The 17,065-nt window shown below is 35.3% G+C and overlaps 1 protein-coding gene across 2 annotated transcripts in view; it reads left to right on the forward strand.

Moving 5' to 3' along the window:
- Positions 1-2,216: 2,216 nt before the first annotated feature.
- The window catches only part of LOC135798796 (hemicentin-2-like), a 133,298-nt gene continuing 118,449 nt past the window's right edge, over positions 2,217-17,065 (forward strand). Inside the window, exon 1 of one of the 2 annotated variants that reach the window (XM_065311761.1) lies at positions 2,217-3,403. In XM_065311761.1, coding sequence (XP_065167833.1) covers positions 3,271-3,403 — 133 coding nt within the window. In that variant the 5' untranslated portion in view covers positions 2,217-3,270. Of the gene's footprint in view, positions 3,404-7,751; positions 7,880-17,065 lie in introns of those variants that run through there. The other variant, XM_065311762.1, reaches the window with a different exon arrangement.

A 17,065-nucleotide genomic window follows, 5' to 3' on the forward strand; every position in this document is an offset into this window, starting at 1 on the left:
ATTGGATAACATTCCCAATAATCATTATCTATATACATTTAAACAAAGTTTTGTTAGTTACACCTTTAATAACTTAAGAACCGCTGAACAGATTTTGATGATTTCTAAATTGTTGCATTCATCTTGACCCAGAATAGCACAATAAATATTATAATATCAAAAATATTAATTTTTAGGGTGTTAACTCCCTACTAATATTATAAACGCGAAAGTCCTGATGTTTGTTACACTTTCATGCAAAAACTACTTAACCGATCATCATGAAAATTTGTACACATATTCTTAGTGGTCCCCGAATGGTTATAGGCTACTTTTTATTTAATAAAAAAAATATATTTTTTAAATAAAATAAAGAAAATGTTTAGACAATACCTCTGCATCTGGCTATTTGACAACTTTAACGCCATCTAGCATTCCAGCAATGAAGCTCAAACCTAAGTACTATAGTTCCATCACACTGTATTATCACACTGTATTACCGACAGCTACGTCAACATCAAATCCAATTGACTACACTATGGAGAATGTACACTATACTTCCATAGACTATACTTTCAGCCATTTTAAACTTCCCGCCATTCTACTTCATTGTTACTTCTTCTGTGACTACAGACGCGTACGGAAGCAACTTCATTATTTTAGATATTTGCGAGCGAAGCCGCGGATTAAAGCTAGTAAAGAATAAAAGTTTGTATAAAGATTCAATCATAGATATAATTAAATAATTAGATCCTAGATGGCGCTAAAATACATTATTAGCATTTCTCTTATCTTTCAAGTATTTTTACACATTTCTAATAAAAATTACGAAGATAAAATAAAAAAAGTTAGAAAAAAATAAAACAAAGCTGACTTAAGACACTATTTGTGTATATTTAATGCTAGTATATTATTTAAAGATTAAAATCGTGTGAAATTGAAGAATGTCTCCATTTTGCCATCTCCTGAAGATTTCCCGCACGATAATCTTCAGTTTCTTCCGCTTGCGGCATTCACAAAGGGCAAAATGTGCGAGAAAATGCTCGGCGGTTGAACGAATGAATATGGATCGGGTGGTTGGCGGCACGCGCGTCGCACGCATTACGTATAATCATCCGAGTGTATTTCCCAGATAATGACGATAATCGGAGGGATCGGAATGAAATTTTTGGTTGCGTGCCAAGCGATACTCGGCTGCGCCACCACCGCTTCACATATGCTACCGAAACACCAAAAATAGCCTTCAAAAAGCCTTAATATGTGTGTTAATGCAATCAATTTTAATTACTTTTATTTTTATGCATGTCTATTAATTAATGTGTTTAATAAATGTTGCATTTATTATGGTGCTGTTAATTTTAAGTGGTTGAGAATTTGTAAATTTTAGTTGCGTTCATTTTATGTGGCGTTGGCTGAAAACGCAAACGTCGCCGAACATCTGGCCGTCCGAAATGCGGTGATAAAAAGCCTCACGGCGTCGCGACGCGCTCTACTGCACAGCGTGGAACAGCACGAAATCCAAAATGCAACTGCATTGCGTACATTTTCAACATTACAAACATTACTTTCGTAGAATCTACAAAATAACAGTGTAGAATTCAAAAATTTTAATTTTAAGTATTTTAAGTGATGTTAAGTAGTTCTAAATGAGCAAAAAATAATATTTATATACAATGTGTACCATAAAACTCAATATATTCAAAGTTGAAATTGTTTGTTACGCTTTCACGCATCATACACTGAGTCGATTCCGATAAATTTTGGTATGGAGATATTTCAGAATAAGGAAAAGAAAATAGGCAATTTTTGGTCGTAAAAAATTGATCGTAGGGGTGTAAAATAAGGGATGAAAGTTGATTATAAGAATATTATTAATTTTTTAAATTAAAATTTAGTATTTCAATGATAAAATTCAACTAAAACTGGTCAAAAACCTAGAAAGTAATTAATTGAAGTACTTTTTGATTAAATTTTCCACTGAAAAAGTCGCGACCAGAAGTTGCAATGAAAATATTCTAATAATCAAGTCATTCGATTGGAGTTATTCTAGTCTCATCTGTTCCAGATCTGTTCGCTCGTTCGCTGCACTTTCATCTCTGTTGTGTGATGAAACCGAGAAACCTCGGATCGTCTGGCGGCGATGTGACCGCCGGGCGGCTATAAGTAAAACACTGATGGCGATGACGCTAGTTTGCCGTCACGCTGCATCCTCGCCGCATCGGGCACCGATCGGTGACAGTTGCGCTTAAAAGTCCACACATACACACACCCACACATATACACATTCTTCGCCGCCAACAAAGACCAGTTAACGCTCTTGTTAAAACCTAAAAAAAATGTTGTGTGTCGTCTACGGTTGGAAACAAGATAAAACGCGTGCCAGCGAACTAGCTAGTTAGGTAGTGTACTACCTTAATAAATTACCAAAGCTGGGTGCGCGGAGAAGTGAGAAATGTGCTTGCACTTCGTCAACTTTTTTTTTGGATGGTTTTTATTAGTTTTATAAGACTGGTTCATTGTTTTAAGTGCACATTAGTATCTGACACAATTTATTTTTCACTTAAAATTAAAAAAAATAAATTTTTGAAATAAAACTGTGCTGATTTAATTATTACTCACATAGGGGTAAAAATATGACTCAGAGTTGTAATATATACAGTGTGTAGTGATTAATTAAATCAAGTGTAAGTTTAGTGTGCGTATTAAATATTTTATTATCTTAAAATTCGCTTCTCACCTTGTTTGCAGCGTGAGCAAGCGAGATTCGTGCGGGTCCGTGAGCGTTCGGGTGGCGCTTTCCGCGGAAAAGGATTTCCTCCCCCGTTTGGCTGGAGCGAGCGCGCGCCTCGACGCCGAGCGCCGCGTCAGTAGCGACCCGGTTGGTTACGTGTGTGGGGGGTGGCTTTTTGCGTTCCGGCAGAGACACGCGCGCGCGTCACCAGCTATTTCTCGCGGCACTCGAAATTCGCGAAAACTTCTCAAAGTTTTCCCAGTGAATTAAATTAAACAAGACGAAAATATTTACGAAATATTTTACGAAAATATTTACGAAATAAACTTGGTGCTTGGATGTAAATCATAGAAATCATGATATCACAATACGTACTATTTAATAAATTTAAATTTAATGTTACGAGTGTGGGATTTCATGTATAAAATCAAAATAGTGTTGCTTGTGTGCTAAAAGCTGTGCGAATTGATTGAATTGTGTGTTGAATAATATACCCTGGTAAAAAGCAGACAGCTGCATGAATGCATTAATGGATTAACCAAGTTTCCTGAATTGTAACGATGATGAAAATGTTTAAAATGTGTGAAATGCGTGGTGTTTGTGGCGTGATTTGCGTGCTCGCGGCATTTTTGAGCTATCATTGTGTTGACGCACAACTGACTGTCAGTCCTGACGAGGAAGATTTACCTACAGGTAAATAAAATCCACAATTTATTGGAATTTTCAATTTTTGTTATTTTTATGGACAGGATGGTAGTTTTTACTTGACACAAACATGATTTATTCATAAATATAACAAAACATATTTTTAATCAATAATTTTCATCAGTTTATGGTCAAAAAATTGAAAAATTTTATTTAAAATTTTTTTTGACGTAATTTTGTTTATAACTTTTGTAAAAATGAAGTTTTTCACAATTTTTGATAAAATGAGTTTATAATTTAATAATACATCGATTTCGATAAAAATGATTAATTTTATTTAATTGGTAATTGCGTAATTAATTTAAAACAGAAATTATTCAAATTTTATCATCGCGTTATTATTATTACGATTCCAATCTACTCGTATTCATGAAAATCATATTTAATTTATTTCCATCACTGATTCACATTCAGAACCTTCACTCACATGTTATAATTTCCCCCAGAGTGAATCCAACAATTATTACTACAATTGCTCTGACATAATTAATTAACAAATTTTTATTCCGTTTAATTCGAATTTCTCTTGTTTCAATAATCCGTTTAATTATTTATTTACTGATTCGCTATCTGTGTTTTCATCCGCCTGGATCCGTTTAGGCGCTATTCATCGCGTCTCAGCCCTTCGCGCCCTTGTCACATTGTGTATCTCTCGGCGGCGGCGAGTTTATCGCGCCCGGCCGACACAAACCGAGGGGAAATGAAGTGTAGATGAAGAAAAATAGGAAAATAAGACGATTGTGATCCTCGGCGATTCGCAAACACGCGGTATCGGGGCGGATGTGATAGTAGGGGTGGTGCTACCCCTGCCGCGAGGGGTGGAAAGACAAGCGTTAAGCCTAGCCCGATACAGGCAGGAAATATCGCTAAGCTTTCTATTTATCTGGACGTTTCCACACCTCACCGCAATTAGCCACGGCTTAAGTTTAGTGTTGCAAGGATAGTAAGGATAGCAATGATAACAGTAAAATATTTATGTTTTTTTTTTGTTTGTTGATTCAAGTTTTCAAAGAACTTACCTTTTTAACAGCGTAGGGGTAGTTATTGGGCAAATTGGCATCATCACACACACACACACACACACACACACTAATAAAAAAGTTTTGTCTTTTGTAATTCACTAAGAGGAATGTAAAATTGTCTTATGTAGAATTGTGGACCGACACGAGGCACGAACGCGCGAATACTGGCGTAAAATCGATGCGAGGCATTCGACAAACGCTGATAAGACGTTAAAAACCAGTTTTTATGTTGCTACAATCTACGTTGGTTTTGATTAAAACGTGAGAACTCGCGTTTTACAGCAACGTTTATTTGTTTATTTTTATATTGCACGAATATTATTTAAATTCAAATAAAAATTAAATATAAAATACATTTTTATATTTTTCAAATTAATTTCCTTACAAATTTATTATAATAAGCCTAGAATCAGTAAATTTGACTCAATAAAATTTAATTTATTATATATTTGTATTAACCAACTAGCTGTTGCCCGCGACTTCGTTCCGGCAGTGTTTAATAAAAATGTAATTCGTTTTTACTCTCTTGTTCTAGACATACTCGTAGTAAGAGTCAATTCTATCAATAAGATTAGTAATTTTAATTTAAAGAAATTAATTATATAAAGTTTTGTCAATAATGCACTTCAGCGCGCCATCTCGAATTCAACTATTTAACTATAACTATGATTGAATCTCAATGTCAAATTTTATTCTATAGAAAAGAGCTGTTTTGAGGATTTTCCCGGCAATTATTCGAGTTTTTCTCACCTTTTAAACCTTCCCTAGACCTCCACGAATAATTCAAGACCAAGATAATATAAATCCGTTCAGCCGTTCTCGAGTTTTAGCGAGACTAACGAACAGCAATTCATTTTTATATATATAGATAACAAAATCAAATTTTTCTGCCTAGGCAGTAAAGATGAATTTGTTTAATATGAAATCTAAAGAAAATTACTAATAAAACAAATATGTTTGTTTCGAGGTTAAGTTGCTTCTTTTTTGTGAGTAACTTTGAGTTAGTTGTAAATTCTTTAATTATGACTTTACGTCGTCGCCATCTGTCGCACGTCCGAAAACTCTCAACTTCCGGAAACTCGCCAAAACTAAAATCTATAAACTCATAAACTCTCTTCGCGCTTCCAGCCGCCCCGCATAAGGGAAAACAATACGAAACTTCCGGCATGTTGGCGCGAGCGTGATTTCCACCGATTTTATTTGTTTACGCGTGCATTTCCACCGATCGCTAACTTTTCCTAGCCATTTGCCGAGAGTTGCTGCACTTTGCGTGTGCGAAACTTTATTGACTGCCGCTCTCGTCCGCTGGATATTTATCATAAAATTTTTATTTTTACGTTGCAGTCACGCAGAGCATAAAAAATACAAAATAAAATTCACCTGAGCAACACAAAAAGTATCCAAAACATTAACCAAACATCCAGCTTGAAATAATAGGGCTGGTTGGGAAGGCGGTGTGTAAGAACAAAGCGTTTGTGAGGCGTGCGGTGATTTTTTTTGCGCGTTTTTCCGGTTTCGCATTTCAGCACATCAACATCCACATCAAGGACATCAGCGTGAACGCGAATGTGAACATGAATATGATGCAAGGTTTTTCCGCGAATCATATTTTTGCCTCGGCGTCGGCGTCGGCGGCGGCGTAAATGCGAAAAGTTAGTTTCGTGAGTTTTATGCGCTTCAGCACTTTTCGGCGCGCCGCAAACGAATATGAAAGCGTACGAAACAACGCGCTTAGATAAATTGGCTCGAAATAAAATCCTAATACTGATACATATGTTATCCACGCTGTATACACGCGCATACAAATTTAATCATATCCATCACAGCACAACTTAAAAATGCAACAAATTTTTGGATAATTTAATGGCGGTATTAATAAGCAGCGAACACTTAAAAGGCTTTTGTTATTGATAAGTTGTTAAGTACCTTATTGCGTACTTTGCAAAGCCAAATACTGAAAAGCACGTTCACACTCGCGTTTTCATTTGAATTTGCGATTTTGATGTGCGCGGCGATATCGTGCGCATTTTCAACTTTTGTTTTCAACTGGCCAGGGAGGCTTTCAAAGAGGCACAGCGCCTACCATTTTGTCCGTTGGAGTTTGCATGCGTGTTTAGATTTGTGCGGGTGTGTGGGAGGAGCACACGTACAAGTTCATCAAATTTAATCCTTGTTTCACAACTTTCACCCTCGATGCGCCTTAATCCGCGTGTCGGAATTGAAAACCGAACGGGGCTTTTCGGCATTAAACCGGTACACACATCGCGGACACACACCATTTCATTTGGGCCATGCACATATATACATATATACACATACAGTGAAGTTAAACCACAAATTGGTACAAATATACAGTGTGTTTAGAAATTTTAGAAGAAAAATTGTAGTTTTTGGTATAAATTTACAAAAAATATTTGTTTTATTGGTAATTTTCTTCAGATTTCATGATAAACAAATTCATCTTTACTGCCTAGGAAGAAAAATTTGATTTTTTTGTTGCTTAATGCAAATATATTATAAACTAGCTTTAACCCGCGGCTTCGCTTGCGAATATCTAAAATAATGAAGTTGCTTCCGTACGCGTCTGTAGTCACCGAAGAAGTAACAATGAAGTAGAATGGCGGGAAGTTTAAAATGGCTGAAAGTATAGTCTATGGAAGTATAGTGTACAGTCTCCATAGTGTAGTCAATTGGATTTGATGTTGACGTAGCTGTCGGTAATACAGTGTGATAATACAGTGTGATGGTACTATAGTTCTTAGGTTTGAGCTTCATTGCTGGAATGCTAGATGGCGTTAAAGTAGTCAAATAGCCAGATACAGGGGTATTATTAGCTAAACAATTTCTTTATTTTATTTAAAAAATAATTTTTTTATTAAATAAAAAGTAGCCTATAACCATTCGGGGACCACTAAGAATATGTGTACAAATTTTCATGATGATTGGTTAAGTAGTTTTTGCGTGAAAGTGTAACAAACATCAGGACTTTCGCATTTGTAATATTAGTAGGGATTTAATTTTATTGAATCAAATTTATTGATTCTAGGCTTATTATAATAAATATGTTAAGAAATTAATTTTAAAAATATAAAAATTTATTTTATATTTAATTTTTATTTGAATTTAAATAATATTCGTGCAATACAAAAATAAACAAATATACGTTGCTGTAAAACGCGAGTTCTCACGTTTTAATCAAAACAAACGTAGATTGTAGCAACATAAAAACTGGTTTTTAACGTCTTATCAGCGTTTGTCGAATACTTCGCATCGATTTTACGCCAGTATTCGCGCATTCGTGCCTCGTGTCGGTCCACAATTCTACATAAGACAATTTTACATTCCTATTAGTGAATTACAAAAGACAAAACTTTTTTTATTAGTGTGTGTTTGTGTGATGATGCCAATCTGCCCAATAACTACCCCAATGCTGTTTAAAAAGGTAAATTCTTTGAAAACTTGAATCACATTGTATATGCCACTTCAAAATCAATTACCAACGTATTGAGTGTACAAAGTGTGCGCCAGAAGTTTGATGGCAAATCGGTTCGAAATTGAACGAGACGTATGTTACCCCCCGCGACCGCCATCACCCGAATAAAGGATACTTGCTTCTATGTGGCAGTAGCAGTAGCAGTAGCAGGATAACTCCTTCTAACAGGCTGTGCCTTGCCGAGAGTTAGCTACGCGTCGAATAAAATATATTATTGGATTTTCGGTAATTGGATGAACTTAGTTTTCGTTAATTAACTTGATGCGGAAGACGGTCGCACGCTACCCCCACCCATGCCAGCCCTTCGACTTAGATAAGACACGCCGTGTGTCTACGTTATTGATTTATTACATTTATTACATTATCTAATTTATAATTTACGCCGGCGGCGCTGTTGACTGCGTAAACCTAATCAATTAGTTTTATTACGTCGATATAATTTTGTTTTTCCGGCATGTTTGTGGTAGTTTTGCGTGGTAATCAATTAAAAACGTATTTTCACGATCAAACGCATTTTTCCACAAAGCGAATTACAATATTTTCGGCATGAATAAATAATTTTCCGGGAATATGAGGTGTTTTTATAAATTTATTTATTGTTTGCGATGGGATTATTTCTGGCTGTTTTTGTTTGATTCTACAATATTCGGTCAGTTTTGAGTCCCACGAGATAAACCGGTCAAAAACTAGCGCGAAATGTAATCAAACTGTCCAGGTTACATCCGCCAATGAGAATGAACAACATCAACGTGGAAAAAAATGCAATCAGCGTGCAAATAATGCAGGCCATTGTGTTTTTTAATTACAATTCGATTTTTTGGCCATTTTCAACACCGACACATGTTTCATAGATATTAACAACACCAGTGGAACGCAGTGAAACGCAGAGAATTTCATGCAGCGCGCAATTTTCAACCGATAAATAAATAATTAGATTAAAATCTGATGAGTGTTTGACTCCCACCTGGTTGTGTACTATTCGATATATTGCTGGCTGTGTTGTGAGAAATAACGCGGCGTGTGTTTGCAAACAGTGGGCTAAAGTGTGAAAGTAAACAAATCAAAAATTCCCGAATTGCTGAAAAAAAAAACAAATTCTGTTTGTTTTGGGCCTTGCGCGACAGCCTGTTGTGCTGATGAGTGTTGTCGGGGGTGGGTTTATCGACGCTTCGACTGTTCAATTATTTGCGAAAATTCAATTTTATTTGTGCGTTTAAACAAACAACACGACCGGGCGCGGACGGGAGGGCGAAATTTAATCATTGCCATATTTGTCGACGCGCATCATTATCGCCATTATTACTTTTTGTGTGTTGTTCGCTTGACTCGGTTTTACAATTCGATTACTCGCGACGTTTTATTTGCATGACGAGCAATTACTGAATGGTTTATCAAAGAATTGACATTTTATCAGTGGTTCATTTTATTTTTATAAATTAAAAAAGTTTCAACTGCACTGCATTATATTGCCATAGTTGATAACTCAATTTTCGGGCGATTCATTCATTGAAAATTTTCTATTTAAAATTTGCTTCTTTTTCGTTCACTGTTTGCGTTTTTTTTAAATCGAGGTGGAAAAAAAGTACACAATCGAGTACCGCTACAACAATGCGGAATTTATACGAAATTTATTCTGGCTATTGGTCGGTGAAAATATTTTCCTGGAAGTTTGAATATAGTTGGGAAAAAAGTGAAACATTTTAAACACATATTTGTGGTTTTTTTTGGTTGTTTAGTCGTTTTTTTCTTTTCTAGGGCTTTAAAAATGCATAAGCATCACTTGGCTAAACGTTGTTAAACATCCGATTACATAAACGCGCCTTATACTCGATCTCAATCAATCTCGTGACTAAAGTCCCCGTTTAGTCACTTGATACTTGATATACTATTTCTGATCAAGGGGTTTAAAAAAATGTTTACTAGCCAATCAATTTTTATAGCAATTTGTTCCTTGAATTGCTTATGCTATTTTCAAAAGAAATATAGGAAATAAGTCAGTTTTGAAATGGAAGATGTATTACTATACAATAGTTTGATACAATTTACTGCAACTGAAGCGAGCAGAGCGAAACAATTCTTGGAGAAGCATCGCCCGAAGCAATTTCCAATCAAAAGACACTCGAAACTAGTGCTGAAAGCCGTCTGTCTTTCAGTCTACGCATCGACTATCCTGCCATTCCAGCCAATATCCTCCACTTGTCCAAATCGATATACAATATGTCCAAAGTAAATATTTACATTTGAAAACTTGCTAACTATAAACAAATCAATTTCTCCTCAATTAAAATAAAATTAAAAATTATCATTCAAAATAAAACTAAAAATAATTTATTCTTGTATCAAAACATCCGATGATATTGATAATAGTAATTTTACATCTCGAGAGAGATAATCACTTGTTGAATTCCGTTGAAATTAAGATTAGGTCACTAGGTAGATACAGATACAGTCAGTGTAGTTGGATTGAAATCGAATCCAAGAATGGCTCAGCATTGGCATCGGCGAACATATTGAATAATGCAAAAGGAATCTGCAATCCGCTCGGCCGTGCACCCATTCTCCACGCCATCCGCTGGCATTCGTTGCCATCCGTCGCCGGCCATTGCAGCGCTCACTTTTCTCCGGCGTTCGCAATTCTGCTGTTCTGCCCGCAGACACCACTCAGGCCACTCGACGCAAGTCCACTTGCAGCGCTTCTTGCATTGGTAGAGGTTGTTAAAATTCTGAAACACAGAAACATATATTGCAGATGTTGAGCTGATGAGCTCGGAATGGGCAGAAAATGTTCAGGAGCTGTAGCAAGTGCCACTGCACCACCAGTGGATACTATCTAGGTGCAGTGGTGCAGATGTAGAATTCGGTCACAGACGGTGACCATGGTATTTTCAATCTACATTCAGAAATATATGCATTGAAAGGATATTTTTAAAATTTATATTTGAATAATTTTCTTGTGGTGGTTTGGTTGGATGATGAGTGGGAGATTAGTTATATGTTTTTTTCAATTTTAAGTCCCAGTTTTAGTTTAGTTTTAGTTAGTTATAGGAAAATTTAAAACGTCCGGGGATTGCGCATTAGTGGTCGGACGAGAATGGGAAATTGCGGGTCCGACGAGCGTGATCCTGCGAGTTCTCGACGAGGTTAATAACTGTGACGTTTTTGCGGTTGGCGCAGGATCGGCCAGCATCCGCAGGATCCGGCACTCACTGCCGGTCCTCTAACCAGCCTTCCTGCTCCAGAGTCAACTCGTGATATAATCGGCTGGAAGCAGCTTTAAAAGTCGTCTGCAAACTGTGCAAAATTTTAAGCCTTATAAAACACACATTTTTTTTAAATATAAATAATAACAAATATATACCTACGTCAAATTATTAGTTTTGCTTTATTTTTTGACCAAAATAATGCATATATGCAATTTATGTTGGTGTAATAATGAGATGTATGTTTGTGGTCTTATTACGCGAAAACTACTGAACTAATTTTGATGAAACTTAGTAATATTATAGTTTATATATTAAAATAGGACATAGACAACTTTTTAAAGTGAAAAGTTAAGTTTTAAAAGAATAAAACGGTAAAAGAAATAGTCAAAATTAAATTTTAGTTTTAGTTTAATAATTGGACTAGAGATGGCGCAATAATACGTTATTAGTATTTCTCATGTCTCCAAGAAACTTGAAAGTAATAAATTTTTATTAAAAACTACAAGGACAAAGTCACAGGCAAAAGCTAATATATATTTAATATGGGCAAAATATTTTTGCGTGTACAACAAGCACAAAATAGATATCCTACATTTAAGACCCCTTTTCTTCGCTATTTTTGGAACAAACTTATTACCATACATAAAATACACAAAATACTTGGTCATTACAACTTCTTATTCATGCGCCATACAACATTCGACTTAATTAATTTGGTGTATGATGAATAAATATTCATAACATTAAGGGCAATAAAGTAAATGCAAAGTAATCAGGACAACGTAACAAGCAGACGAAGAAAAACTAATAAAACACAATATTAACATTACGCTACACGTCTAGCGGCGTGGACTAATAGAATCTACATTATTAATCAACACACAAATATGTAATTAGTAATTATATCACTAATTGCCTTTCACGAGTAATTATTTTCGGTGTACAACATGAGACTAGTACTTATAACTTACCATAACATCTTTTTCTTGTAAAGTTATTTAAAACACTCACAAAACAATTTAATTAATATGATTTTTCATAAATTTTTTATTAATTCATTTTATTACTTATTTTATTACGAGTTCACGATATGCAAATCGTGCCCGAGTTGATTTTAATGAAATGTTGCCGCGAGATGTAAAAATGGCGAAACGTATTAATTGCTCTCGCGCATGTCCGGCATTCGAGCGCGTGTTTCGTGCAAGTCCACGTTTAAATCATGTAAAAATATTCAAATTACTTTCATTATGCTGCCTTCGGCCACACTACATTATATCGCATAATGCGTATGAAATTATAAACGAGCGCGTTGTGTTTTTAAATATTCGTATTTGGTTTAATGTCAGTAAGAATGAAACTAACATAGGGTAGGTTGAAATGTAGGACACTAGCACAACAGGAATTAATTTTATTTTCAAGTGTGTAATTTACGAGTGGATTATTAATTTTTTTTACACAAAAATGGTACTTTATATACGGACCGCGAAGCTGTGAATAATATCCATTATCTACGGGTATTATTTACGGGACGGAGCTTGCGCCTGCGCGTTTGCTCACGCCGCACCACAAAACTATCACAAAATAACCAGTTTTTGCTTTATTTTTCGGCCAAAACAATTAATTTGCAATTTATATGTTGGTATAATAATAAGATGTATGTTAGTTGTCCTCTTACGCGAAAACTACTGAACCAATTTTGATGAAACTTAGTAATATTATAGTTTAAATATTGGAATAGGACATAGACAACTTTTAAAGTGAAAAGTTAAGTTTTAAAGAATAAAATGGTAAAAGAAATAGTCAAGATTAAATTTTAGTTATAGTTTAATAATTGGGCTAGAGATGGCGCAATAAAGCATTATTATCATTTCTCATGTCTCCAAGAAACTAGAAAGTAATAAATTTTTAATAAAAACTACGAGGACAAAGTCACAGGCAAAAGGTAATATATATTTAATATGGGCAAAATATTTTTGCGTGTACAACAAGCACAAAATAGATATCCTACATTTAAGGCCCCATTTCTTTGCTATTTTTGGAACAAGCTTATTACCATACATAAAATACACAAATTACTTCCAAGCCATGAATAATATCCATTATCTACAGGTATTATTTACGGGACGGAGCTTGCGCCTGCGCGTTTGCTCACGCCGCACCACAAGATCGTATGTAATGCCATGCGACGTCAGTCAAAAAACGTAAAATCAGGCGTTGCTGTTGCTCGTCTCGGAGCTGCGTGTATAATGTTTCTTAAAATAAATTTAAAATTTTGGACATATTGTATATGTGGTTGTAATTTTGTTGTTTAGTCGCGTCTGCTCACGCGGAAGTTATTGCTTTAAGAATATTTAAACGGATAATTCGCTTCTTTATTTTAATAGCATTCCTTAGCAATGCATTCCAAGAAACAGTTGTGGGTTTCAACCGGTCTCCTTGCGGTTTTATTCTGTTATCTGCATTCGGGATGAAAAACACCTCGCCGCAAACAGCAAGGAAATAAAGTTGCAAGAGTTCCCAGCCGCCCACTTAATTTCGCAATTTCCAACCATCGCGCCATAATAAACCTTTCGCGAATATAATGCGGACGCTTGAAGCGGCCGAGGAGAGCTAAAACGCTAAAAATTCATCTGAACATAATGTCGGTTAATGTCGGACCGAAACGAAGCGTTTTACTCTTTATGGACTTTTTTCCTGATTTTTTCGCATGCGACTTTTTCTTCATTGTTTTTCGGTGTTTTCTGTTATTCTACGGCGTGCGGAGGCAAAACAAAAAGAAGAGAATATTACTGTGTATTATATAGTCTCATTTCGGTGAAAGAAGTATCAAAAACAAAAATTACGCTCAATTAATCCGCCATTAATATTTCATTCTAATCTACATTTATACTTTGCGCCATTTCGCACTTCATATTTAGTTGAATATTCAGTATACTCACAGCGTTTTAAATTGAGTTTTGTTTGGCAAGTTGAAGGACTTTTTGTTATTCAACAATCAGCTGCGTTTTCATTTCAAACCACACGAATAATCTTTTAAAACCGGGCATTAATTGTATTTTAACAGCTGTAATCACGCAACAAAAGTCGACGAAAAACAATTCAATTGTTTGACGCAGACGTGCAAAAACTACGCGCATATAAATTAATACAGAGACGGAAAGCCTAATGCATTCGCTTTGTTTATAACAATTTGTCAAATCACCAGATTAAAAGATTAATTTGTTAATCGGATGAAAGTGTTATTCAAATTGTAATTTTTTGTTTGTTGCATAAACTAACATCGCACATACATTATCGATAATACTGGGACATTGTCGGTGATTACGTAGGCGAACAGTATAAAAACATGAATAAACATTAACGAACATTAATGGCGTATTAATAAATAATTACTTTATTTCTGTAATCGTCTATAAAATTGCTGAAATCAATGTTGGAATTATGAGAAAATTAATAAACCTCTGGAGATTACGAAATTTGAGTGCAAAAATTTAACTAAATATTTTGCAAATATTTTGGAAAATTGGTATGTAAAACACCCTGTATAATAATCCAATAAAAGTGCCAAATTTGATTTTGTTCTATCGTCAGGTCAAAAATGAAGATCGAAATAATTCTCGAAATTATTCGAAATTATTTTTCTAATCGAATAAAGTATAGTATTTGGTAGCTGTGACTAAAGTATTCATTACCAATCACATAAAGTGCTTTATTTTTACAATATCTATTTTTAATATGAAGTAAAATAGTTACATTTACCCATCGCGTGGGATCAAAAAAATCCTCGGTAAATATTTACAAGCTAAAAATAAATATTTATAAAACAAACAAAAGTATACGTCATAATGACATTTTAATGCTTGGAACAACCAACAAGTGTACTTGTACAACATAACCAACTATTTCTACCCACACAAACTTCATATAATACAATCCCTTATAATAAATAAAAACAATCTGTGGATGTTTACAAACAGATTTTCAGGATAATGTTATACTTCAATTGTTGATTCGGTCAATAATAAAATAAACAGGTGCACATGTACTCCAGGTAAAAAATGGTATTTTATATAACCGAAAGAGTGTAAATATAAACGAACGAGCCGTTTGCGCCCGGAAAATAAATATACCCTCGGAGTTAACGAGCTAGCAACTATCGAAATGTCAATGAAGACTTACAATGGTTTACAGAGTGTTTCCAAAGCGTTTAGGGACTTTTTGAACGTATAAATTTGTATTTCACAAACACCCAGTATAAAACCAGTGTTCATAACTATTACTACTGCTGCCAAAGAAAGTATATCAAGGTAAAAAGTTAAGAACGTTAAGCACGCCGCCCCCGAATGTTCCCATCGTCCGAAAAGTAGGTGTTGGTGCGTGGACGTTTATCATCGGACAATACTACAGCCCGAAGAGAAAAAAAACCGAGTCGGCAACCCAGGGGACATTTATTTTCTTATATTGTTGTAATAAAGGAGCGCGTAATTCGAAACTACCACACTAATACGCCAGAGCGTGCCGGTTATAAGAGTTATAAGACTCCGAAGCGGGCTGGATATGTGGGAGGAACGGGGGTGAGGGGTGTTGTAATGACTTGGCCCGGAAATAAATCACGCGCGATATGAAATATTGCCGTGGCGCTATTACCAGCGCGCAGCAGAGCGGCGAGAAAATTTTTCGCACGGGAAGAAAAGGGTGCAGACTAAGGGTGAGAGACAGATATATATCTGGGAAAGGGTGAAAGTGTGCGACTTTGTTATTTAGTTAATATTGAGTTTTTAATTTTTTAGGAAATAATTATATAGGGGTGATGTAAAGTTGCTTAACTTTAAAGACAGTTTTCATAGGCTGTAAGAAGAATTTTAAGAAATTTTATGATTTAAAATTGTTTATTGGTTACTAGCTGTTGCCCGCAACTTCGTTCCTGCAGTGTTTAATAAAAATGTAATTCGTTTTTACTCTCTTGTTCTAGACATACTCGTAGTCAGAGTCAATCCTATACATAAGATTAGCAATTTTAATTTAAAGAAATTAATTATATAAGGTTTTTTCAATAATGCACTTCAGTGCGCCATCTCGGATTCAACTATTTAACTATAACTATGATTGATTCTCAATGTCAAATTTTATTCTATAGAAAAGAGCTGTTTTGAGGATTTTCCCAGCAATTATTCGAATTTTTCTCACCTTTTAAACCTTCCCTAGACCTCCACGAATAATTCAAAACCAAGATAAGATAAATCCGTTCAGCCGTTCTCGAGTTTTAGCGAGACTAACGAACAGCAATTCATTTTATATATATAGAAGATAGATAGATAGATTAAGGTTGTTAGTTAATTTGAGTTTTTAATTATTAATTGATAAATCAAGGTGATATGAACGTTTTTTCTCAAAACCATGCAAAATTACTGTTTAGAAAACGGGGAACTTATTAACACATAAATTTTTTTTCATAATTATTGCAACACGCTGATAATAAATTGTGTCCTTCTGGCATAACTTTACGACCCCAACCGACGATGAATATCTGCGGCGATCATAACCCGTCATTGAATATTTAATGCGCGCGTTGTGTAAACAGGTGTTAATTAAAAGGAAAACTGTGTTCGCGCGGCGTCGATATCAAATGCGCGCGCGCCATTAACGCGATTAAAGCATAATTACGGCGGTGCATAAAGCGAAACTGCAACCGCACAAAGAGAGACGTTGCCTAGTCGAACGCCGCCACCGAAGTAATTATTTAGTGCGCGCGAGCGCGTTATTTCAATGGATGCATCAAAGCGTCGCGAGCGCAAAGCTTCGATGTGTCATAAACAAATTGTGGTTTAATTACAGCGCACGCGATGGATGTACAGTAAAGAGTTGAAAAGTTATTGACAATTTCAATGGTATTGATACGCAGCGGCGCATTAACCTAAGTTTATGCAGTTGC

The sequence above is a fragment of the Atheta coriaria genome, unplaced genomic scaffold (genome assembly GCF_025399875.1).
Source record: "Atheta coriaria isolate IRGN ID8LTWV9N9 unplaced genomic scaffold, Caltech_Dcor_3.1 hic_scaffold_9_pilon, whole genome shotgun sequence".
Taxonomy (NCBI): Eukaryota; Metazoa; Arthropoda; class Insecta; order Coleoptera; family Staphylinidae; genus Dalotia; species Dalotia coriaria.